General features: G+C 34.2%; 1 protein-coding gene across 2 annotated transcripts in view; it reads left to right on the top strand.

Annotated features, from left to right (window-relative positions):
• The window catches only part of LOC126878692 (zinc finger MYND domain-containing protein 11), a 123,613-nt gene that overhangs the window by 50,403 nt on the left and 48,883 nt on the right, over positions 1-24,327 (top strand). For both annotated transcript variants that reach the window (XM_050641561.1, XM_050641556.1), the window contains exons 6-8: positions 4,786-4,999; positions 10,581-10,777; positions 15,654-15,770. In XM_050641561.1, coding sequence (XP_050497518.1) covers positions 4,786-4,999; positions 10,581-10,777; positions 15,654-15,770 — 528 coding nt within the window. The remainder of the gene's footprint in view (positions 1-4,785; positions 5,000-10,580; positions 10,778-15,653; positions 15,771-24,327) is intronic.

Here is a 24,327-nt window from a genome sequence, read left to right on the forward strand (position 1 = left end):
TTTAAATTTTGTGGACATATTACCTTTATCCACATAGTAAAAATAATTAAAAAAATGTTAGGGTTAAGTGGATAAAAGAGTTAAGTATCCAAAATGGGCATTGATTGTCAAAAAAAATTGCAATACAAACTGTAAAATTAATAAAAACATATTTTTTAGTAGGTTCTTCTTTTCTTTTTGGGATTTTTCTTTATTTTCCTCTATCGCGTTTTCATAAAATCATCTATACTCTTCGGGAACAAATTTTATTCAGTGTCTTAAATTTCCCAGTTTTTTCAAACTCAAACTACCAGTTTTATTTTCCAGTCTTCTTGGTCTATATTCAGTTGTGGTCAGATGTACTGTCCTCTTTTTTCTTAAATCTACTTGCTGAAATGGCATGTAGTCATTAAGGTATCTATGTCTTATAGAGATAGAAGCCAAATTCGTCCACTCTTATCCATTTTACGTAACACGAAAATTAACCTTTTGATTTGAAGTGTTTGTTTGCTTTTTACATAAATAGAGGTTCGTCAGCAGATCTTCAAAATAGTAGAAAAAATTCTCCATATTTACACATTTCACATGGATAAAGGTATTATGTCCAAATGCGATCTTGGACATAATACCTTTATCCACTAGAATTCGAAAATCTAGTGGGACATATTGCTTTAATACCTTCTTGTTATTTTTATTTAGCTAAAAATAGGTTATTTTAAAATTTTAAAAGGTAAAACAACATATTAGAAGAACAAAAACCTAATAAAACAATTTTCTCAAAAAATGTGACATATGACCTTTATCCACTTATGTCTTCAATTGTAAACGGAATATTTTTCAAAGAGGTTCCACGTTAAGTAAAGACTCAAGAGTATAAAGGTTTTTATGGCATTTGTAGACTAGAGTCTTAGGTTTATGCCTTTCTCAGACACAAATTTATTGAGGGTTGTATTAGAGCAGGAAGGATTAGTCGATTGCTTTTAGTAAAGCTCTTAAATATTGGTTCTAAAAACTAACTGTATTTCTATGAGTCATCGCATTTCGTGTAAACTCAAGGGATTTTGTTATTGCGAAGTTTAAGTATTTGTAATTGGTTGAAAGTAAAACTATCATGGCGTTCGAGGGATGTCTTGAGAGTTTTTCTGACCATTTGATTGGTAGAGAAATATCTGGTATGATTCCTATTGGTCTAAGTAGGAAGTCACTTATTTTGGGAGAAGGAACCCAAGTTTTAGAAGGATCGAGTTAGCGGTCCTAGAAGGAGTTCCGTAGAAGCCATCAACATGTTCAGTTGAGTTCAGTAGAAGCCATCATCATGTTCAGTTGAGTTCCGTAGAAGTCACCATCAAGAGAAGTTGAGTTTTGGTTCCTTTAGGGCCATCGTCATGCGAGTTGAGTTCCATTGAGTGTTTCGGAATGTAGTTTTCCAGTTTCCCAGCCGGCTAGGATGATTCCAGCCCGGCGAATGTGATGGTGTATCGTGAACTCCGGCGATTTTCCCGCTGTTTCTAAGCAAATCGTCGTTATCATTTTATACCAATGTTGGTATCCACTAATTTCTTTTAAGCAGTCAGAACCAGAAGTAGGAGAGAAGAGTTTCAATTTTCTCATTACTATGTTTAACAGTGCAGTTAAAACATGTAGTATGCTCACATACTTTATTTTGGTCAAAGTTAATGAACTTTCAATAATCACGTTCGAGTCTAACTAAATAATTTTATTCGAGTAAAAGTAAAATTTGATCCAGTTTAACGAACTTTTAAACTATTTATGTTCAAGTGAAAGCTGAATTTTTCTATAATAATGTTTGTTTATAAACAATGTACTGTTTGCTGTTTGCTGTAACTAACGACAGTGAAGTGTTTCGCGAGTGCAATAGCGCCTTGGACTTTCGAATCAAGCTACGAGGAAGAAGCCAGGACACTAATTGTTAAGGTATAATTTTTATATTTGTAAAACTGTTTCGTTTCATCTTTGATTAATTGGTAATCTGGTCTCTAATTATAACAGAGAGATCAGAGATTAATTTTTTTGTTTTCAATAAATAATGTTTGATTTTCAACATATAATTTATTTTCTTCCCTTCTCTCTTGAATCGTAAGAACATTAAAAAATTGACTGAGTATAGAATTCTGAATAAATAAGGTAAGTTACGTTATAATATTCTGTATATTATGTATATTTTTTTATTTGACTATTTTCTGTTTTATTTTGATTTAATACCATTTTTCTTTTAATATTTTTTTTGTATAAATTCTGGTTCCTTAGGTAACCAGTGGCGCCCAATATTTTATTTTTTTTCTTTATTTTTTTATTTCACATCCATATTCCGATTTTTCTATCTTTCTAATTGTTCTAAGCTAATAAGAGTATATCATGACATCTATTAAAGAATCCACTCACTTAAATCTCTTGATGACTTGAGCAACCGAGGTACTTAATAAATTTTTGTAGCACGAATTTTGTCAGATCTATATATCTTCATGTTTATCCATTTGTCGCGCTACATCGTCTACCCTAGACTAGCTCAATCTCCCAAGTTGTGAGTCCACCTTGTCCTAATCAAAAACATGAACAATGAAAATCCAGAATCGAGCAAGTAAAACAATATTCTAAATAATCATGTTTATTTTTCATAAGAGACATAATTAAGTGATGTATTAAAAGTTATATACAAGACCTTGCCGAAACAGATCAGAGATATACTTATTCGATGGCACTTGGTATCTGTCTGCGGGTTCTTGGTGTCTTGCTGTTATTTCTACACTGGCTCTGGCGACGTGGATGTTCTGGCCACCAGGCCTAAAGGTGTTGGTCGGTTGCTAGGTGTCTAGTTGCTATCGCTGCATCGCCGGCGACATTGGAGGCTCCAGCTTGAGGAAGTCCTCCCACGGAGTAATGGGTTGTTCAGATGTTGGTTATTTATCCAGAAAACCCAAATAAGAACGTCTGTTTGAAAATGTGGCTATGAGGCCGGACAATTGCCTTAAGTAGATTTTAAAATTGAAAGAAAAAATGTTCGTCCATTTTGACAAGAGGTTTCACTTGACATTCACAGACTTCGTGAGTGGGGGGCTTAAAATTTGAAACGAGAAACGACAGTGAGATGTCATTGTCATGAACCACAGAACGATTGAATAAGAATCTTTTATGCTGAGATAGAACAAGAATGTTGAGATACACCTAGAGAATTAACATATCGGAAAAAGCAGGAAAAATTGGGAAAAAACAGGTTTTTTCCAGACCATTTGAAAAATTGGAAAAAATGGGAAAATTTGAAAATATTTTTTAATTTAGACTTAAGTGTAGTTAAACTAAGAGACTTTAATTGTAAGTGTCAAAACCGAAACTTCAAAGGTAGAAAGCACATTGTTTAGCCAAATTGCTCAGTGGTATATTTTTATCTGAGTCTGAATCTGAATCTTCAGACCAAGCATCTGATTCAGACTCGTTCTCCGCTTCACCATCCTGAACGGATAACACAAACAACATGATTTTTGTCAGTCTCTTTTAAAAGTGGATCTGGTGTAGTATCGTAAATAGATATCTGTTTTTCGTTTATAACCAAATTTAAATGAATACCAACAACTTATAAATTTTATCCTGTGATAACATATTTTTTTTTGCTTGTATATATGAGGCCGTGTAAAGACCAGTTTCTTTCTGAAGAGGCGGAATATGGAGGTCCATTTAAAATTCGGGAGGCAATTGGCATAAGTGGCTGCGATGTACATAAACCTTGCTACCATATAACGGGATTAGTACTACATATTTGCACTATCCCATAAAGAATTTCGACTAAAAAATCCCGTTTTTGTTCTAAATTGGGCTAGATTTGCCACCACCTTCCCTACATCTAGGTTTAGGCCCAGTCTTTTCACCTGCAAATAAATAGTTATCGGGAAGTTTATCCGGCAGATTACATGTAAATCTGTCAAATAAACTTCCCCATAACTAGTTATTCGGAGGGGAAAAGACCGGTCCTTAGTGAATAAGCCATTTCAGAAATGAAGTGTATGGCTTCCATTAGTTGGTCTTCATTCAATTATTCTTCTTTAAAGCGAGCATCAATAGGCTGCAAAGTGAATCAGCTTAGAACAAAATTCGTAGCGTTTTTCAACATACATATTTTAGCAAGCTTTCGATAAGAGAACTAGTCTGGTTAACTTGTTGGGGAATATTTTTTAATAGATACCTACTTAAAGACAAAAGTCACTTCTGATAATATAGATCTATCGAATTGTACTAAATTTATCGATTTTGATACGGGATGTAGAATTTGTTTAGTATATTGTACCAAATGTCAATTTTTCCGTATTTTTCCTGTTTTTTTCCGGATTTCAGCGGAAAAACAGGTTTTTTCCTGCACCCAATTTTTCCGGAAATTTTAAATCTCTAGATATGCCTATAAATAAAGAAACAGGGTGCCAACCACTTTTTAACGGGGAAAACAGGTAAAACAAATAGAAGAAGATTATTATTAATGAATTAATAAAGAAGGTTAAAATGATTATTTAAAAATAAAATTACAGAGATGTGACGTTTGTAACGTTACACGTTAGTCTTTCTTAAAGTCGTTAAAATATACCTTTTTTTTATTTTTTTTTTTTTCAAATTCAAAAACGAAAAATTTTCAAACCGATTTTTCTAGTAAACGATGTATCCTACCGACTTAAATCAGGAAAGATCCCTTGGGAATCATTTTCGGACTAGATGATTTGGGTTAAGTTGTCTTAAAATTATCTGAGTAATCTCCGGTCTTCGTTTGTCAGGAGAGTTTCTGGTGTATAATAATTTCTATTTTAGCTACCGAAAAATATAACGCGAACAATGGCGCCAGAAGATCAGCCTGAGTGGATGTCAGAATCTGAATTGACATGGAGAGCGAGCCAGTTATTTTGTGAACATACTGATATGTCTGTGATTGAGGTCAAGCTGAACACGGAGACTTACACTAAGTTTGCAGAATTTTTAGGAGACATTTTAACTGTTCAACATAATATTACAATTTTCCATGGAAGTAAGTATTTCAATATACACTTGAGTCCAAGAGTCTTTACCCGTGCGTCATTAATACCTGGCGAGATAAAACATACTTTTTATCTGGCATCATTCTCTTCCACGCTTGAAACTAATGACAAACCAGCTACCGCCTGTTATTAAGTAAAAACACATGATATTTTTATGAAAAATCTAGAATCAGTACATTGAACAGAGATAGGTACAAAAAAAGACGATTGGGGATGTTTTCACATTTTAAGTACAATTTCTGACGTTTTGGTTTGTTTACTTTTGTGGCTGTCAGTTTGTTGAATTTTTGCTGTTATTTTGTCGAATTTTTGCATTTTGAAGTTTTTTATAGTATACAAACAGTTGTTTTCACAACTAATTTTATATTGGAGTTTGAAATTTTATGGTAAGTTTATGTTATTTTACGATTAATTTTGACAACGTACATAGCTAACCTCTTTGACACAGTTAAGGAATGCTGGTGTTTAATGTTTCGCCAAAGTGAATAAAATAACAAAAAGAAAATATGTTATTGAATTTTTTTATAAATTGTTTATTTATTTATTAATCAATGATAATAAAAGAATTTATTAAGCTACTTCAAATGTAGCTGTAATTATGCACCAAAATTTTAAAGCAAAACTTAAATTTGACATTCTATTTATTTGATAACGTCAAATTTTATACTATAACCCGTGATCGGAGTAATACCTACTTTCTGTCACTTGCTGTTGTGTTTAGTAAATTTCCGACTAATTTCTATGCTTTAAATGATGACGCACAGGTAAAGACTCGTGGACTCAACTGTATCTGTATGTATGCGGCTAAACTCAAAGTCAAACAATTTGGAATGCGCGTCATAGATTGAATAACATCATAACCCACCGGTACAATTAACGGCAAACAAATTCAACAAATTTTTCCTCATATATTAGTTTTTTCGCTACCGTCAAGTTTGGCAGGAGAGCGCTGTTGCCAAATAAAAAACATATATGTATTTACCACAGCAACTACCGGCTACACTGTTTCTCTTTGGCTTTAAGCGTGTGAAACAAAGATAACTATCTGTAATATAAGTGTCCAAGGCATGTGGTCCTATAGAAGGTTATGTAAGATTTTTGTTTGTTTATTTTTTTTTCTTCTTCTTTCATGGCCTTTGGAAGTTGTGCCCATTTAACCGGCAACATTTCTTAAAATTAACGCCTAACTAAACCTACCATACAACAAAACTATTACGAACCTAATCGAACAATCAAGGATATGGAAGGGAAAGTGAAGTTGGTTAAAAAATAAACTGTCGTTAAAATATAAACTAAATGAATAAATAGTTATTTATGAAACAGTTCGTGAAGTATGCTTTTGGAGCACGAGCGGGGCGAGTGCTATACATCGCGTAAGTGCGCAAAAAGTACTTCACGCACAGTTTCATACAATATTTTATGTAGGATAAACAAATAAAAAAACTGCAACTCTTCGTCACTGGAATACATTTCTATTCTAGAATTTTTAGAACTTTGACATTTAAAAATTCAAACTTCCTTCAAACCACCAAACTGTCAAAACTTTTGTTGTAATTTATTGCTCACATGTTATCACCATGACAACGCGAAAGTTGAGGATATTTGATTATATGAAAGTGTGCCAAAAACAGTGCGAAAAAGTAAATCCCATTTAAAATACATTGTTACTTCACGCACATTTTAAACCCTTTACGTACTTTTATCTATAATGACAGTTTTATATAATTTGAAAACAATAATTTGACATTATATTCAACCTCCAATATTATGACAGTGTCAGTTACCATTTACAAGCTCACCAAATATAATGACGTCATAAAAACTCGTCAACGGGTTCAACATGACGGCATGTCAAAAAAATCTGATTAATCCGTATATATTTTTTCTAATTTAGAATAAATATGGTAACAAGGAGAAAATTACGTGCATTCCTTATTGTTTGACTTTTCGTATATTATTTCTTTAGGTCAAATTAGTAACAGTCATATGTTCTCAAAAATATTTGATACTGTGTGTATTTGTATCTGTACAGTAGGGGAGGCGAGTCAAGTCCCACGGCACTTAAGCCAGAATTGACCCATTGTGCATCCTCCCAGGGAGCTGTCTTCCTTAGCTCATTGTCGATCCTGTCATTTCCAGGAAGCTGGACAAGTCGCCAGGGCACATCTCTCTTATGTCGGCAGGTGCAGGCCAGACTCGCGGAACGCATAATCTCGTATTGACGATAACTTCGGACATTCACCTAGGACAGGCTCGACAGTTTCGTATTCTCGTTCATACTTCCTGCATAGAGGTGTGTCTATTAGCCCCAGTGGTGGAGGTGTTTGCTTAGTTGGCAATGACCAGTTACAACAACAACTGCCAAGCGTAGGGTTTTCCTGGTCATTTCCAAGTACTTTTCTGGTGCTAACTTACCAAGGTTCCTTAGTGTTACCTTGGCAAGTCTACATCCTTACCCTTCTTCGGCGATTGTTGTAGTTGACCAGCCAAAAAATCACCGGTCAGCAATGCGTTTGCCTTTATTTCCATTGCATCCTTTAACGCACTTCAGGATGATGTTACCATCCGAGGCTTGGTCTAGTGACTCATGATACTCCATTACTAACCCTGATGTGACACGTGGTCTATTCGGGGTTAGTAGCGCTTGTCTGCTGTATGTGCCGATTATTACAGCTTTACCGGCTATACCTTTTTGGGTTATCTATTTTGCGGCTATGGAGATAGCAGCCAGTTCAGTCTGGACTACGCTGGCATTTTTGTCCATACCCTACTTTATACTTAGGTTCAGTGATCTGGGCTATATCCCGCATCCTAAGCCTTCTGCCATTTTGGAGCCATCAGTGTATATGCATTACGGATTTGCGACGTCTCCCTATGTTACGGTGCTATTGCCCAAGCAACCAAGCAAGGGAGCATTGGCCTAATGACAGTAGTGTAGTTCTAGGCGAATCACCCTGGAGGACCTCTACTGTCTAAGTTGGACTTACTTCCTGTCAAGGGTAATACCAAGGTATTTCACCTCGTCAGAGAAGTTTAGACTGCAGTTTAGAATTCTTGGGGGTTTTGAGCCCGTGATCTTTCTTTTTCTGGTGAAGAATACCATCTGTCTTTTTTGGATTTATAGAGAGTAAGGAGTGTTCCTTATACCATATTTCTATTAGTCTGAGACAACTTGTAATTTCTCACATAGTGTTTTTTCAAACTTACCGCTTTGCAAGACAGCCATGTCATATACATAGGCTATTGTGTAGAAGCCCTTCCTTCTGAGTGTCAACCAGGGTGTCTAAAACTTCCAGAGGAGTGATGCTAGCACCCCTTCTCCCTCTGTGGGCACCCCTTCGTACCCATGCCTCTAACCGAAACGTCTTCTACAATTATTATGCTTATTGCTCTATTGGAGAGCGTACTGAATATCAATTGAATTTACGAGAAGACTTAGAAATCAGTAGTGAATTAAAAAGAGACATTTTCATATCATATTCATTTAAATTGCAAATTTGATCCTATCTTTAAGATTGGGTCAAATGGATTTATGAGGTACCGGACATTTATTAGCCATAGTAAGTATTTCGTTCAGCCTCCTTTAACATGAACAACATACCTTGTTTGTAACCATCCGATTTAGTTTCAGATGCTACGATAGATTGTATAGCAAAATCTAAAATCTAGGGAGTACTGCTTCTATTTCGTAGTTATTTTTTATGCCATACCTGACATTGCTGTTTTCACCCATATCCCTGAATGCGCCAGACAGGAACTACACATATGATGAATCGCTAAAATGACTCTGTACTCATCTATCATCCGAGTTAATGAATTTATGTGTATCAATGTCCAGAAAAGGTGGGTGAATGATATCCAAACTACATCAGGAAACTATGGACACGAATAGCACAAGATAGATATCAGTGGAGTAAGGACACGAATAGCACAAGATAGATATCAGTGGAGTAAGGACACGAATAGCACAAGATAGATATCAGTGGAGTAAGACCTGTGTCCTCAAGCAAATGAATATAGGTTAAAAATTAAGAACAACACATTTGTTTTTCTACGCGGTTAAGCTGCTTCTTCTTTTTGTGGAGACATGACACTGTCTGTTTTTTCAATGTGCCTCCAGTAAGTGGTCGTTCCATCGCTTTCGTGGTTTTCCCACTGATCGTCTGCCTATTGGAGAACGTCTCTCGTTGTCCTCACTACCATATTTGTTATCATTCGCCTTATGTGGTCGTTCCATTCTACTCTTCTGTTTCTTACCGAATTATTAACGTTGTTCACCGCATCTCCGTCGTATATCTTGAAATAAAGATGCTTATTTATCTCAAGAATTCTATTAAACCTGTCATCCAATTTTATTTCTTTATTTTACATATGGCTTGAGCATCTATCTTTTGTTATTTTGAACATCATTGCAATTACTATATTGACCAGTTGGTTCTATAGGGCTTTTCATCGATTGTCATTTGTTTCGAGCTTCTGTCATATGTTGTATAATCTGTGTATAATATATAAGCTCGAAACAAATGACTGTGAATGAAAAGCCCTGTTGGTTCAATATTTTTCTATGTCTATTCAATCACCAGTGGATTTCTTCCAGTAAATTTTTATGTACGTTTCGTGTATTTTATAGTATTCGAGTCTTCTTCTCGAATGCATCAAATATGCATAACTTGAATAAAAAAACCTTTAATTGGATTTTTTTTATTTATACAGAACCACATCAACCGCGCAGGGTTATTAGTGGATATAACGATACCAGAAATATTACATTAATTTCTCCACAAGGAAGAATTTCCTGTAGCTGGCAGTATACCATTAATTAAAAAAAACTGATGAAAAATTTTATTTATAAAAGGTATATTTATTTAAAAAAAAAACCTAAAAGGGGGCTACAAATATAACAGAACGCTTTAGCTCTCTAAAAAGAGCATCATCAATGTTCTTACAGGCTTGCCTTGCTAAACCACCAAAAATACATCAGTTAAACCTTTTAAACATATCGACTAAATGTCTCACATTGGAATATTAAATAAAAAATCCAAAGGATGGATAAAATCCCTAAGGATCTGTCCTAAGGCATTATATGACTTCCACGAAGCACGTGGGTTGTTACGTAAAAATTATGTGTCTTTACATTGAGAACGTTGAGAGTCAACTCTCACCGATGTATTTTTGGTGGCTTAGCATGTCAAGCTTATAAGGACACTGATGATGCTCTTTTTAGAGAACGAAAACGTTCTGTTATATTTGTAGCCCCATTTTTGGGTTTTTTAAATAAATATACCTTTTATAAAGAAAATTTTTCATCAAATTTTTTTGACGTTAATTTCTGTTAAATTCGCTTTATTTCTCATCTTTTAACAACCACTATTTAATATTATCGTGTCCTATTCAATATTTTGATATTGTTTTAGGATCTTACTTCAAGATACGTTTCTTGTGCTACTAACGTAAGCAACTTATATTGCTGTCGTAACAGTCTCATAAGTTATTACCTTGCATTCCTTACGTCCACGTATATCCTTCTCATCAAATTTTATTTCTGTAACCAGTTTGTTTTTCTTTTTCCAGATCAATCGCAAGAATATGGTGCTGCAGAACTTATGGTCAGAGATACACTGCACGATCTGACTGAACTGACAAATTGCGTTGATTGTTATAAACATAGTAATGAAAAAATTAACGCAAAATGGTTTTGTTTGCCGTGTAGAGTACCACATGAGTTAGTTTGGGCCAAGCAGAAAGGTTACCCTTATTGGCCTGCAAAAGTAAGTATTAATATTAGTAACTATTCGGTCCGTGCGTGACCATGGTGGTGATACACGAAACGATGCCAGCGTCCGTATCGGCGAAATATGACAATTTTGGCGATTTTTTCTAATATCAGTGTCATTGTTTATGTAACAAATTTTATCAAAAATGGTAAATAAATGTTGCGTGAGTATTTAATTACGCTAATAATAGGCAAAAAAAGTAAGCGTAATTTCTATAGATGTCCAATAATGACAAATAAATTAGAGAAAAGATTTAAACTAGAAGGAATAAACTCAAAAGACAGATTCACACCAATTAATCACCAGATTCATCTTCTTTTTTGGTTGACCATGTCGACGGTAATCCAGTAATCAGTATCGGACAACTTATAAGACAATATATATAATATAAGACATAATAAAAATTTTCTAAAGAGTTCTGAAAACAACAGTTTTTTATATAAATTCAGATTAAAAATCTATAAATGTATAAACTTAACGACTGCGTAATTGGATATAATACTATTAATGACAGGATAATATCCCTTAAAATGAGAATATCCACCAATACCCTACACCTTGTCCAGGTATACGCTCCTACAACAGCTGCACAAGAAGGAAGACATCAACAGTTCGCGCTATTCCGAATCGTGAACTCGTCATAATTTTAGGAGATGTTAACGCCAAAGTGGGGTCATCTAATGAAAATATTGAAGGAGTGCTGGGCAAAAAATGGACTGGGACAGGGAAATGAGAATGGCGACCGTCTAGTGGAGTTCTGTATAGAACAACATCTTACAATTACAAACACGTTATATCAACGTCATCCACGGAGATTATACACATGGCGCAGCTCAGATGGACGAACAAGGAATCAAATAAACTACATCCTAATAAGATCAAGATGGAAGTCGTCGTCCATCAACTGTAAAACATATCCTGGCGCAGACTGTGGAAACGATCATCAACTCCTGGTATTGAACGTTCGACTTCCTTTTAAAGTCCCCAAAAGACCCCAGAGAAAAGTCATGTCTCTAAATCCATCAAAAATCAATGACTTCCAACAAAACCTAGAAAATGCTCTTTCTTTAGACCAAGTAGATAGTGACCCTGAGAGCACTTGGATCTATCTCAAAGATAAGGTAATCGAGGCTGCAAAAGACTGTGAGGCAGCGGTTTCCACTGGCCGTAAGCCATGGATATCCGATAATACGTGGACTGTGATTCAACGCAGAAACGAACATAAAACTAGATACGGAACAAGCGATGAATACAGAGCGTTATCGAGAGAAATCAGAAAACAGTGTCGCAAAGATAAAGCTGATTACGTCTCTCAAATATGCAGAGAGATAGAGGAACATGGCTGTCGAAATGAACCGAGGGACTTATTCCAGAAGACCAAACTCCTTACCAGAGAATTTAAACCTCAAACGTGGTCTGTAATAGATAAGGAAGGTAATTTAAAGACCGATACTGATTAAATATTGGAAACATGGCGAAACTACTGTGGCGAGCTATATAAAAATAACGAAGTATCATCAGAAAATCAGTGGCCTTCTGACTACCCTAGAGAACCTACTGTCTTACTCGCTGAAGTCAAAGATGCAATTAAATCACTAAAGAGAAATAAATCCCCAGGCATTGATTCAATACCATGTGAAATACTATAGCTACTAATAGGTGACAAAGGATTACATATCATCCATTCTATCTGTGTCGCTGTTTGGAATTCAGGAAAATGGCCATCTGATTGGTGTACCTCAATTTATATCCCACTACACAAAAAAGGAACTACTACCAGATGTGAAAACTACCGCACACTGTCACTAATAACACATGCTAGTAAAATCTTGTTTCGTATCATCAAAAACAGATTAAAAACCTATCTAAATTACCAAATACCTCAGGAACAAGCGGGGTTTGTAAAGGATTAAAGTACAAGGGAACAAATCCTGAACCTGAGACAACTCACTGAAAAGTCTAGAGAATTTCAAGTACCTATGATTATATGCTTCGTTGACTACCAAAAGGCATTTGAATGTGTAAGCTGGATAAGTCTGTGGTCAATTTTAATAGAAATGGGCGCACCAATGCACCTGGTGACACTTACTAAAAATCTGTACCAGTCTAATATAGCGACATTAGAGAGTAGCGACAGTAAAGACCGAGAGAGGTGTTAGACAAGGATCGTGTTGTCACCTGACTTATTTAACATTTATGGTGAACATGTCATGAGGATGGTTTTAGAACGATGGGCCGGTGGAGTAACAGTAGCTGGTAGGAAATCTCCAATTTAGGATTTGCTGATGACACTACACTTATAGCAGCAAATGAGCAAGAAATGTTTGATCTTCTGCGAAGAGTTGAGTACGAAAGCAATATATTTGGTCTGAAAATCAATAAAGCTAAGACAAAAATAATGGTGGTCGACAGATTCGACACTATTCAACTGACTAACATGTTACAGGAATACCAGATAGTGAACACCTTTGTCTATCTCGGGTCTAGTATAACTAACGATGGTAACTGTGAAGCAGAATTTCGGAGACGTATAGGTATGGCAAAAAATGCGATGAGTCGCCTAACTAAAGTTTGGAAAGACAGATCTATCTCTCAAAATATCAAGATAAGACTGGTGAATGCCCTTGTATTCTCAATATATCTATATGGAGCAGAGACTTGGACTCTTCGCGCATGCGAGCGCCAAAAAATTGATGCCTTTGAGATGTGGTGCTGGAGAAGAATGCTGCGCATACCTTGGACAGCTCATAGGACAAACGTTTCCATTCTAAACCAACTCAATATTAAAAAAAGGCTGTCCACAATATGTCTGCAACGAATTCTGCAATTCTTTGGTCACGTGGTTCGCAGAGGTGACGACAGTTTGGAGAGATTAATTGTTTCTGGAAACGTTTCGGGGAGAAGATCAAGAGGACGATCACCAACTAGATGGTCTGACCAAATAAATCATTCAGCTGGAAACTACATTCTGCGAAGCTCTTAGAGCAGCTGAAGATAGAGACCAATGGAGAAACATTGTTAGGAATATTGGAAGAAATCACGATCCTCAGTAATGGGGAAACGACAAGAAAGAGAGAGAGAGAGAGAGAGAGAGAGAGAGAGAGAGAGAGAGAGAGAGAGAGAGATTAAAAATCTAAAAATTAAAGAAATAACTCAGAAATTACCAAAAATTGCCGATATAATTAATTAACCTAAGAAAGTTATAAGTCAATAGTGTACAAATTTGTATTTATTTATCATATGCTTAACTTCAAATTGTTGTCGCCAAAAATGTCAGGTGACGACGCTAGGTGTCGCGTCAGTCATGCTCAGAGCGAATACTTAAACGGTAAAAATTATTATTTTTTGTGCAGTTTTAACCTTAAACTTTGATGAATATAAGATAGAGTGATTAGCATTGAACATTACTTTATTCAGCGGTAAACCGAGTCATAAATAATAAACTCCAAAAGGAAAAGAAAGAATTTTTCCTGCAGCTGGCTGTATACCATTAATCACAATAATTTTAATGAAAAACTCTTTAAAAGGTATGAAAAACTTTTATTAAAATCCCTTTAAGGGCTACCTCACAGACCGTTTTCGACGTTTAACAAAATCATCATCAGTATTAAATGTTATAATCGCATACTTGCTTAAAATTCCATAGGATGGATAATATTTGTGAAGAATTATGCCCTTGGCACAGTATGGCTCTCCCATCACGTGGGTTGCAAAGCGAGTTGATGTGTCTCTACATGACGACAGTTAGATGACAACTTTTAGAGTTTAACAATTAGAGTTAAAACGTCAAAACATGACAGAGTAGTAGCTGAATATTCTTGTCCTGAGGAAATGGCAAAACTGTGTTAAATTTTGAAATTAGAAATAAAAAATATTTTAAAAATTAAAGCAAAATTATTAATTCATTGGAATAATCTGTTTTATTATTTATTTATGGGCAGCCTTGCTTTCAAACTCACTCAATATATTACTTCTAACAGCTCTGTCAATTCTTTAAAATTAAAAACGTGTTAATGTCATACCTATAATTATGACTGAAGTCAAATAGCTCTAAAGCTAACGTCTAAAGGTGGGAAACTATCTATACGCTGTGAGCTCGTACGTAGAGGGGATATTTATAACTTCGCGAGCGCCAGTAGTGGCAAGTCTGTAAACGTTTACCGGAAATTTGACATAAATGTCAAAGTGATTAATTTAAAATTAAAATTAAAAACATTCATTATAAAAAATATTAGGTGGTCAAAGCTGTGGTATATATTTTAACCTTAAATATACTTACGTTTTAGATACTGAATTACGTTTTTTAATGTTCCGTAATATGTAATTATAAATTAATCTTAGCGCCATCTACACGATAATTGTGAAAGTATCCGAAGTAAGAAATTAATATTTCATCAATAGAACGTCAAAATGATTAGCAAAATCTTAAAAAAATCTATTACAATTTAATTACTTTTTAGCGTTGTAGATATTAAGCGATAACAATTAAATAATAAATTTAAAAATTACCAGAATTAGTAATCCGCCAGGAGCGACACCAGTGAAGCTCAGAGCGTATAGTGGCAATGTAATGTAAATTTATAGGTTTCTATGGATAATTTCCTACCTCTACTAGTTTCATCTCTTATTTCACAACGTATTATGTATTCCGTCCCTTGCGTTATTTTGGTGGTTATTAGAGCACTGATCACTGAATAAGTTCTGGGTATGGAGGTCCATTTCTTATAAATGTACTCCTAATAATTTTTAACCCTCTCTATCTCATATATTTATTAGTTTTTGGTATCACTACGAGTACGTAGTAAATCCTCATTAGTTTTTGGTATCTCTTCTAGTAGCTTATTAAATATAAATATTTCTTCTTTTTTAGATTATTAGAGTAATAGAGTCAAACTATGACGTAAGATTTTTTGGTGGAAAATATGAAAGAGCTACACTTAAAGTTAATAGTATAAAAGATATAGATACACCGAGGGAACAACTGATGGTAAGTTACACTTTGATGCTCCATATCTATATTGTCTCTGCTATGAACTTATTTAATGAAGTTGTTGTTTAACATAATCTATAGATTTCTTAACTTATATCTTCATAGAAGTGTAAACAATAATATTTACAGTGGTTTAAGAAACGGTAGCAGAAACTATTACAGATCTACAAAGAATTTTAGATAAGGTTGTTGCAACGAGTGAAGAATTTGGTCTGTCACTAAACATAAAGAAAACAAAATTCATGGTTATATCAAAGAAAAATATTAGAAACATCATTCTACACACCTAAATAATAAGACGATAGAACGCGTTCAGAAAAATGTCCTGGCTGAGAAATCTCAGAATGGTTTTGATGCAGTTCAACTGAACTCTTTCGGGCTGTATTGTCAAAAGTTAGAATAGCAATGATGATTGCCAACCTTCGTCGCGGAGATTGCACGTAAAGAAGAAGAAGGAACGCTATATCTGCGAAAAATTGAAAGAATTGTCTATGAAATAGCTTATATTGTTTAATTCTGACACTGAAAACCTTTTGACAAAATATTCTTTACATGACTGTAATTTGTAAGTGAATTAATCAGCGTGATTTGGTAATATGAAAAAGTTGTTTCAATATTGGTTCTTATTCTTCTTTTGGTATCATAATCCTGGATGGGTATTTGCCTGTCTGGCTATGCCCTTCTATTCAGATCTCTCTTGTGCCCTTCTCTCCATTGTCTTATATTCATGGTTTTCAGGTCGTCATCCAAGCATCCCGTTCTGTGCCTTTTTTTTTCGTCTTCCTATCGCTTCCATTGTAATGCTTTTGCAGCACCTAACAATTCTTGTCTCTGGACATGTCCCAGCCATGACAGTTTTTGACTTTTCACATATCTTGCAATGTCATACCCTCCATTCAATTCATTAACTTCGTCTTTTCTCTTGGTTCTCCATGTACCGTCTTCCTCTTGCACCGGCAGTGCCGGTATATCCGCTGGGCGCTTGGGGCGGGCGCCCAGGGGCCCGGGCCTTTTAATTATAAAAAAAAAGTCGCTAAATAATTCACATATTCTCCGAAAAAAATCTCATACGCAGATATGCCAATTCACTGCAAACGCCTTTGTTCTATTGTTACATCTCTTCACGCCTATACACAGTGCCGTAGCCTAGCCCCACAGCCCACAGGGGCCCCGTGTCAGTGTTTGTGGCGGGGCTATTTTCCAAAAACTACAGAAAGTTGTCAGATTTCGCCATGTCATTGATTAAAAACTACCCAGGTAATGGGTAAAAACTGTGTAGGTTATTAATCAATGGCCATGTCTCGAATTGTATCCAAAATAATCGCACAAACGGAGTTTTTTTTTAATTTCTAATAATTTCATTTTGAATTGTGGGGCTTAAATAATAATTTATCTAACTTTTCGGCTTTAAAATAAGTTCTTTTAAAATAGTAACCAAATAAGTCCTTTTAAAATAGTTAAACGAAAGACAAAAATAGATATAAATAAATCTAATTTATAGATAAAGAATAGATTATTCTCGAAAATGCCAATACCCAAACAATAGGTAGACACCCTTTCAAACATTCAACAGTAAAACGATTACAAAAATTGCAGTTTGGCATTATACAGTGGCCTCTAAGGCTAGCACTCCACTTGCGATTTGTAGTCGCAGCGACAAAAAAATCGCTGTCGCAGAAAATCTAGAGTCTAGAAAATTAGTCGCTGTTTTCAGAATCGCGAATTGAATGCTACAAGGATGTAGCATCATCTTTTAGATGTTTTTTTAATCTAGAGATAAAGAAGAAGTCAAGACGTCAATATACTTTATGCGAGAAACATAAAAACGATGTTGATGAAACCAAAGAGAACTTGCATAATGAAATTACCCATTTTGTAACGTTATGCCAAATTTTGAATAAACATCATACAATTTATGAAAAATTTGATTCTTCCAGGATGTAAAAGCAACTTTTCCCAATATTTTAACTTTACTGCAAATTTATTTGACGATACCAATTTCTAATGCGTCAGGCGAGCGGTCATTTTCGGTTTTAAAAAGAATAAAAACATATTTAAGGTCAAATTTGGGTCAAGAAAACCTAGACGCATTATCACTATTGTATATAGAGAATGAAGAACTGGAGAAACTGAATTGTGATAATATTATTATATGGCAGTTTGCGAATGCCAAGTCAAGAAAAAAAGTGATCTATTTTTGTCTTAATGTATTTTTTAGAATATGTTTTTTTGTTTGTCATGTGTTGTTTTGTGGAACTTTCTGTTTTTTATTTATGTTTTTAAATGTATTTTTTGGATTATTTTTTACGTTTGCTATTCTTCTAGATTGTTTAAAAAAATGTTTTATGGATTTTACAATAAACCTTTATAGTTAATGCATGTGTTTTCTTGTTAAAAAACTGACAATGAATAGCAATGAAGGGGCCCCTAAACCTCCAGCGCCCATGGCCCGAAGTTAGGTTAAACCGGCACTGTTCACCGGCCATACACTTTTTTCAGTATCGAATACTGGTCCTTATCATAGTCAATAGTTTTACTAATCCTATATTTTAGCTATTTTATCTCTCGTTCCCCGTTCTTATTTACACTCTCATCTTGGCTCTATTTTAGCCATTTTATCTCTCATTCTCCAGCCTTCTTTACACTCCAATTTTAGCTCTGAATCTGCCACTAATGCATCAATTTATGATCATATACTTTTGTCTCATTCCATTCATTAATCAAATCAATCTCATTTCTGCGACAAGCAGTTGTTTTTCTGGTAAGTTTTCATCAGCACGTTTATTAATCCCCGGTATCTCGGTGGATCCTGTGGTATCTCCTGTGTCTGCAGGTTAAAATTGAAGTTTGTGTCTATTAAATAATACTGCGTGAGTATTCATATAAATCTCCATTATGAAGATTTACAACTAAAATGGATTTTGAAACTGCTTCATTTAGGTATATCAGAAACCCGCTCATAAGTTCCATTGATGTTGATATCTTCTTTTATTTAGCATTTTAAGTCGTACATATTACATATTTTATGGTTTTTTTTTATTTGTTATTATTTTAAATTTTGATTATTATTTTGATTTTTTTTTCATTACAGTTTAGTGTTTTACCCTGTTTATTTCATCCTCATCTCAAGGAAATAATTTGTTTAGTGCATAAAGCATTGGTATCAATGTATGCAGTCATCATTTACTTCAAAAAGCCGTCATCTTTTCTACAGGTTTTCGGCACTTCACCAGTACTTTGTCCGGTTAATCCACTTGTCTCATGCCACTCTCACTTTGTTTCAACTATCCATTCTTTGCGATTCTCTGATGTTTTTTGCATTATGAATTACTTGTTGATAAATTATTGCTCTTAGATAGAAAGTTTCTACTTAACGGTTTCAAAAAAACTAGAAAATATTCTTAACATCATCAACTGTGTGGTCGGCGGAGAAAGCAGACAAGTCAATTTTTGAGTTTTCAAGTTAAAATTAATCAATTAAAGTTAAAATTGTGAATAAAACAGAAAAATATCACTATTTGATATGAAACTACACGTTTAACATTTTGCTTTTTAGGTGTTTTTAGGATGATTAATAGCAAGCTGAAAATTGGTTACTAGCTTAATGGTGTCTAGTCGGACAAACTTTAATGTATACGAACACTGGAACAGGGGAAGTTTTAATTGTGGAGCAGGTTAAAAATTTGGAACGTCAGACTACGAAAACGTTTCATGTATTTTGTCGGACAGAAATCCAATTGATTTGTTACCATTTCATTAAACTCTCATGCAAAAAAATCAGACTGATGTTTGTCACCAACTGGACATTTTAATGAGTGGAATACGAAGAACATGTCAAATGACAGGAATCATGTTCGTTAGTAATAGCAGTTTGATTTTAAATGAGAGTTTAATGAAAGGGTAACAAATCAATTGGATGTTCTATCTGACAAGTTTAAACTGTTCCACAATTAAAACTTCCCCTGTTCCAGTGTTCCCGTACATCAAAGTTTGTCCGACTAGACACCGTTAAGCTATTAACAAATTTTCAGCTTGCTATTAATCAACTTTTTTTGGTACACGGGATCCGGGTCTATAAATAAGAAAGTTTCCCAAAGACTGATTTGTCTGCTTTCGTCCACCGACCACACAACTATGATACAGTTGATCCCAAACCCTTTTTTCTGTGAGTCATTAATCTTGACGTCATAAAAGATTTTAAGAATGTCGTGAATCGAGGCATGACATTTTAGTTAAAAGGGTACCCCCCGTTAAGATAGGCAAAATGCCCTCACTCCCAGAATTCAATATATTTATTTTTTTTTACGTTCTATGCAATTAAAAAATGAGATAACGCTGATTTTTAGATCGCCACCCCCCTTACCCCTCCCCCCACAACCAAAAAGGTAGATTTTTAGATTTAATTTTTTTTAGTTTGGTTGCAATTGATTTAAAAATTTCAAAAAATTCACACATGTATCTGATACTTTTACAAAACATGTCCATTTTTTATGGACCCGTAGGTCGAGTGTACATAACCTCAAATTTTTTTTTAACTTTTTTAAAGCTTATAACTTTTTCTTGGAGGGGGCTGCAGGTCCAATTTTTTTTGCATTTTGTAAATTTTATCAAAAGCTATCTCTCTGATTTTTTTCAGATTTTTTCGTTACCTGCGCCATCTTGAAAAATCCGGAAAACTGTTTTTTTATGGGGTTTTTGGGGATTTTCTCCATTTTATAGACTGCAACATAGATCAACTCAAGGTTTTGTTAATAGATTATGTAGAATTTGAAATAACTGATTATTTTACGACTATCAAAAATTGGGCAAAATACCCCAAGCCCCCCAAAAACAATGTTTTTTTAAGTTATATAAGGGTTTTTGTTGGCTTAATGATATTTTTTGAGATCGATACAGCCTAAAAATTTTGAATTTTTTTCATTTTTTTACTTTATGTGATTAAAAAATAAGACTCATCGCATTTTTAGCCCACCAACCCCTCCCCATGCCCCCACAAAAACGTTATTTCTTTTATTTTTTTATTTAGTTAAAGTTTTGTACGGGTTTTGCGGGTCTAATCATATTTTTTGAGGTCGATACAGCCTGAATATTTTTTTTATTTTTTTACGTTCTATGTGATTAAAAAATTATGACTCACCGCAATTTTAGCCCACTTCCCCTATTACCCCTCCCCACAGCCAAAAACGTAAATTTTTCGATTTTATTTTTTTAAGTTGGCTTGCAATTAAATCGAAAATGTTGTTCTAAAGCTATTTCTTTGTGGCATTTTTGTAATTAACTATTCTAAATGGGAAATAAGCCACAATTTAACTAAAAAAAATGATTTTATTTTCCATCTGTAATGCGTTAGAGAGAATTCGATAATCTGTGACGCACTGAAAAAAGGGTTCGGGGCGATCTATATAAATAAGTCAGATTAAATTAAATTATTAGATATTTTTAAGATAAGATTTTTTACCAAGCTACATTTTTGTTTAATTTATTAATATTTTGTATTTTTACAACGTGGTGGACGTCGAAACCTTAATAAAATCATTTTTTAGTTAAATTGTGGCTTATTTCCCATTTAGAATAGTTAATAATTATTAAATTATAAATTACAAAAAGTACATTTTAATATATCATACTTCTTGTAGTTTTGTGAATCAAATCATTTTGTCCTTTGTTTATTAGTTTGTATTTAGTAGGTACCCTAATATTACCTTACATTATACATATTCTAATTATTCAAACATCTGCTTGTACCATCTACATAACCTATATGTATCTCTGCCTATAATGACACTTTGCTTCACGTTTACTGCCACATAAAACACCATAAAAAGAATGAGGAAAGTATTACCAAAGAATATATAGCTCCGTATAGGTATATTCATAGAGTATTCGGAGAGTTATATTCGTTGGTATTACACTTAACAGTTCTAAAGGCTTCATCTCTGTCTTCGTCTATTACAGGTATAACATCTGTATTTTCAAACAGTTTTGCAAGATATTCTGCTGGCATGATGATTTTTGTAGAATATCTTCCATGTCATAAATATTATACTATGGCAGCTACATGCGAACAACAGAACAGCCTATGGTTATGTTGCCGATTGCGCAACTCGCATCTACAAGATATATACAAGACATAGATATCTATCGTTTAATGTTTTCCAAACCATCTACATTTGGCTCATAATGCAAATAGTCCACGACGTATGCTTGTCCCCGTTAGGTAAATTATTCCGATTCGTTTTTTTGCACAAACTTACTCAAAAACAGGTCCTTTAAACAAATTCACCTGTACCGCGGTCGGAAAATTGTTTAAACAATTTTTTAAACGAGTTCAAAAAATCAATTTTTTCACTTCGGACAAATCTGTTTTAGATTATCTGGATCAACCTGAACAAAAAAGGTCTCTTGTGATCTTGCTCTAAAATTGACTGTTGTCGAGTTACACGCGATTTAAAATTTGAAAAACGCGAAAATGGCCATTTTCAAGGCTTAATAACTCGATTAAAAATTATTATTAGGAAAGTCAGAAAGTGACCAAATCAAAGTTTAAAGCCCCCCCTACAAGAGCCTGAAGAAATTTTTGTCATTATTTTATTACTAACTATTAATTTTAATAATTAAAAATGAGCGCTAAGCACGTATTGAGGCGGTCGTCCGCGAGAGATGTACAATTCATTGGACGTTCTAAAAAATATCGATAAAACAAGTATCGATCGAAGTCAAAAATACGTTTTAAAAAAATAAAAAAGGAATTTTGAGGTTATGTGTACACTTGACCTACGGGTCTATAAAAAATAGATATGTTTTTTAGAAGCCTCATAAAATGTTTAAATTAATTGCAACTTAACTAAATAAAAAAAATAGAAGAATTGTCGTTTTTGTGGGGGCAGGGGGAGGGGGCGGTGGGTTAAAAATGCGATGCGTCTTATTTTTTAATAACATATAAAGTAAAAAAATGAAAAAATTCAAAATTTTTAGGCTGTATCGACCTCAAAAAATATCATTAAGCCAACAAAAACCCTTATATAACTTAAAAAAACATGGTTTTTGGGGGGCTTGGCGTGTTTTGCCCAATTTTTGATAGTCCTAAAATACTCAGTTATTTCAAATTCTACATAATCTATTAACAAAACCTTGAGTTGATCTATGTTGCAGTCTATAAAATGGAGAAAATCCCCAAAAACCCTCAAAAAACAGTTTTCCGGATTTTTCAAGATGGCGCAGGTAACGGAAAAATCTGAAAAAAAATCAGAGAGATAGCTTTTGATAAAATACACAAAATGCAAAAAAAATTGGATCTGCAGCCCCCTCCAAGAAAAAGTTATAAGCTTTAAAAAAGTTAAAAAAAAAATTTGAGGTTATGTACACTCGACCTAGGGGTCCATAAAAAATGGACATGTTTTGTAAAAGTCTCAGATACATGTGTGAATTTTTTGAAATGTTTAAATCAACTGCAACCCAACTAAAAAAAATTAAATCTAAAAATCTACCTTTTTGGCTGGGGGGAGGGGTAAGGGGGGTGGCGACCTAAAAATCCGCGTTATCTCATTTTTTAATTGCATAGAACGTAAAAAAAATAAATATATTGAATTCTGGGAGTGAGGGCATTTTGCTTATCTTAACGGGGGGTACCCTTTGACAGTTGTCAGAATATTTATATTTATGTTTATATAAATATCAATATTTATATAAATATTTGCCAGAATATTAATATTTAAAATATTTTAAGGAAAAAATAAATAAATATAGAATACAGTTTCACTATACAATGTCCGAATATATCAATGACATAAAATTTTTATATTTACGTCGTTGACAAATTTCTAACCTAGAATAACAATTATTGTCATTTTATCCGGTTACATTGTGAAACTACTGTCACTATAGATTATTTTTGTTTCAATTTATCTTTATTCACATCATGGATTGATTATCTATTTAGAGTATAATTGTCAACCAATTATACACGGAATGGGACGTTTCATCGCCGCCGGTTCATCGCCGCCGTTTCGATGCCGCCGGTTCATCGCCAGTCCATTTCATCGCCGGCCGTTTCATCGCCGGCCGTTTCATCGCCAGTTAGTCAGTTGATCTTGTATTATGGGAGATGACACGACACGACGTTAAATTCACTTCAAAACTCAGTTCAGACAAATAAATAGATAAAAAATATTATTATATTAATTTACTGTTCTATTTCTACTTCCCCTAAATTTGATACTAAACAGTATTAAATTTGTGGTGTTAAATTATATTTTATATTATAAAAGTTGAAAAGTCTATTAAAAGATTAAGTATGGCAACGGGAATGGTCATATCTCGTATTTCCTAGAATTCCTAATTAATACTAAAAATAAATAATAAATGTAACTGTCGAAAATTGGTTGAAAATTCGGAAATATATCAGTTAGCGATTAACTGACTGGCGATGAACCGGCGGCATCGAAACGGCCGGCGATGAATCGGCCGGCGATGAATCGGCCGGCGATGAACTGGCGGCATCGAAACGGCGGCGATGAACTGGCGGCGATGAAACGTCCTAGACCCATTATACATA

Source organism: Diabrotica virgifera, chromosome 1, assembly GCF_917563875.1.
Source record: "Diabrotica virgifera virgifera chromosome 1, PGI_DIABVI_V3a".
NCBI classification, from domain to species: domain Eukaryota; kingdom Metazoa; phylum Arthropoda; class Insecta; order Coleoptera; family Chrysomelidae; genus Diabrotica; species Diabrotica virgifera.